A 1,775-nucleotide genomic window follows, 5' to 3' on the forward strand; every position below is an offset into this window, starting at 1 on the left:
CAGATCAAGCACCATAGAGGTTATGGCTACTTTTTATGTGTTTCTTTCATGCTACAAGGTGATTAAACAAGACACTGCATTAAAATATCGTGATTTTTGACAAGCGACCAGAGTGAAGAGTGGTATATGACATTTATGCTGTGTCTGATAGGGAAAATTTGGTGCCATTTTTGGAATCAGCAGGTCAGATATACACAGGGACAGGTCTAACATTTGAGGCATCAAAATGTGTCTTGGCCTGTGAATCAAAGTGATATACACTCTTATTGACCTATCAGAAACCATTTTTTACTTTCACTCATTCCAACAAAGTGATTTTTTCCTTCCTTCCTTCCTTCCTTCCTTCCTTCCTTCCTTCCTTCCTTCCTTCCTTCCTTCCTTCCTTCCTTCCTTCCTTCCTTCCTTCCTTTCCTTCCTTCCTTCCTTCCTTCCTTCCTTCCTTCCTTCCTTCCTTCCTTCCTTTCTTCCTTCCTTCCTTCTTTCCTTTCTTCCTTCCTTCCTTCCTTTTCCATTAACTAGACAGGGCAGGATCACCAATTTCTAATCATCTACCTTCAGCAAATGGACCAAAGAAATGTGACCAGAATTACAACCATTCTCCTCTTAGGATTTCAGATTCCTCAAAGTATTACATTTTTGGTATTTTTTCATTTCCTTTTGCTTTATTGTTTGACAATATGTGGAAACCTCCTGATCATTACACTGGTGTTCTATAGCAGAACCCTCCATTCTCCCATGTATTTCTTCCTCTCCCAGCTCTCTGTATTAGATATCTTACTAGTGACTGATATTCTTCCAAACATGAGCTGCACAGTTTTGGAAAAAAAGACTATGATGTCATTTTCTGATTGTCTTGCACAGTTTTATGTTTTCGTTATCACAGAATCTTCGGAGTCTCTTCTTCTGACAGTGATGAGTTGGGACAGATATTTGGCCATCTGTAAACCATTGCATTATACTATGAAAATGAACTACCAGGTATGCTGGATACTGGTCATCCTATGCTGGATCGTAAGTGTGTTTATAGCTTTCATTTACAATGTAACCATATCAACATTACAATTTTGTGGTCCTAATGTTATTGATCACTTTTTCTGTGACTTTGATCCAATCCTACAACTCTCCTGCTCTGATACCACTGCTGCTCAATTTGAAGGGACAATTTTGGGTGTTATATTTGTTGTCATCCCATTTTTTCTTATTATTATATCATATGCTTGCATTATATCTGCTATTTTAAACATTCCATCTATAACTGGGAGACAGAAAGTTTTCTCAACATGTAGCTCCCACGTGACTGTGGTTTGCATCTATTACGGTACTCTGGTTTGCGTATATTTGATACCTAATAGTGGACAGACAAGCGACATTACTAAACTTGTATCATTATTGTACACTGTAGTTACACCAATGATAAATCCACTTATATACAGCCTGAGGAATCAAGAACTAAAAAAAGTTGTCAGCAAACTCATCAAGAACTTTTCAGACAAGCATTTAAGTAAAATGTAGCATTTGAACTCATTTATAATAATTTTACATTTTCTTTGCAAATTATTTAGGAGCAATACACCAACCTTTCCATCTAACAAATGTTTTTCTTATTAAAGGGGAAGTCCACCCTAACACTAAAATCACTACATCTAGAGGCATCCACAATCTAACAATAACCTATCTAGCACTGTAAAGAAGAAATCAGTACACATACCTTTTTTGAAGCCAATCCAGTCTGGTCTCCAGCAGCGGAAGCTCTGCAGAGGACATAGCCAACAACG

At 37.5% G+C, this 1,775-nt stretch overlaps 1 protein-coding gene across 1 annotated transcript; it reads left to right on the forward strand.

Moving 5' to 3' along the window:
- Nucleotides 1–561: 561 nt before the first annotated feature.
- On the forward strand, nucleotides 562–1,512 carry LOC309552939 (olfactory receptor 11L1-like; the record flags this gene model as incomplete). The annotated part of the gene is made up of 1 exon (XM_082253845.1): nucleotides 562–1,512. The coding sequence occupies one exon, from the start codon at nucleotides 562–564 to the stop codon at nucleotides 1,510–1,512; it is 951 nt and encodes a 316-aa protein (XP_082109971.1).
- Nucleotides 1,513–1,775: the final 263 nt, after the last annotated feature.

Source organism: Pelophylax lessonae, assembly GCF_965119305.1.
Source record: "Pelophylax lessonae genome assembly, chromosome: 4".
Classification (NCBI taxonomy): Eukaryota; Metazoa; Chordata; class Amphibia; order Anura; family Ranidae; genus Pelophylax; species Pelophylax lessonae.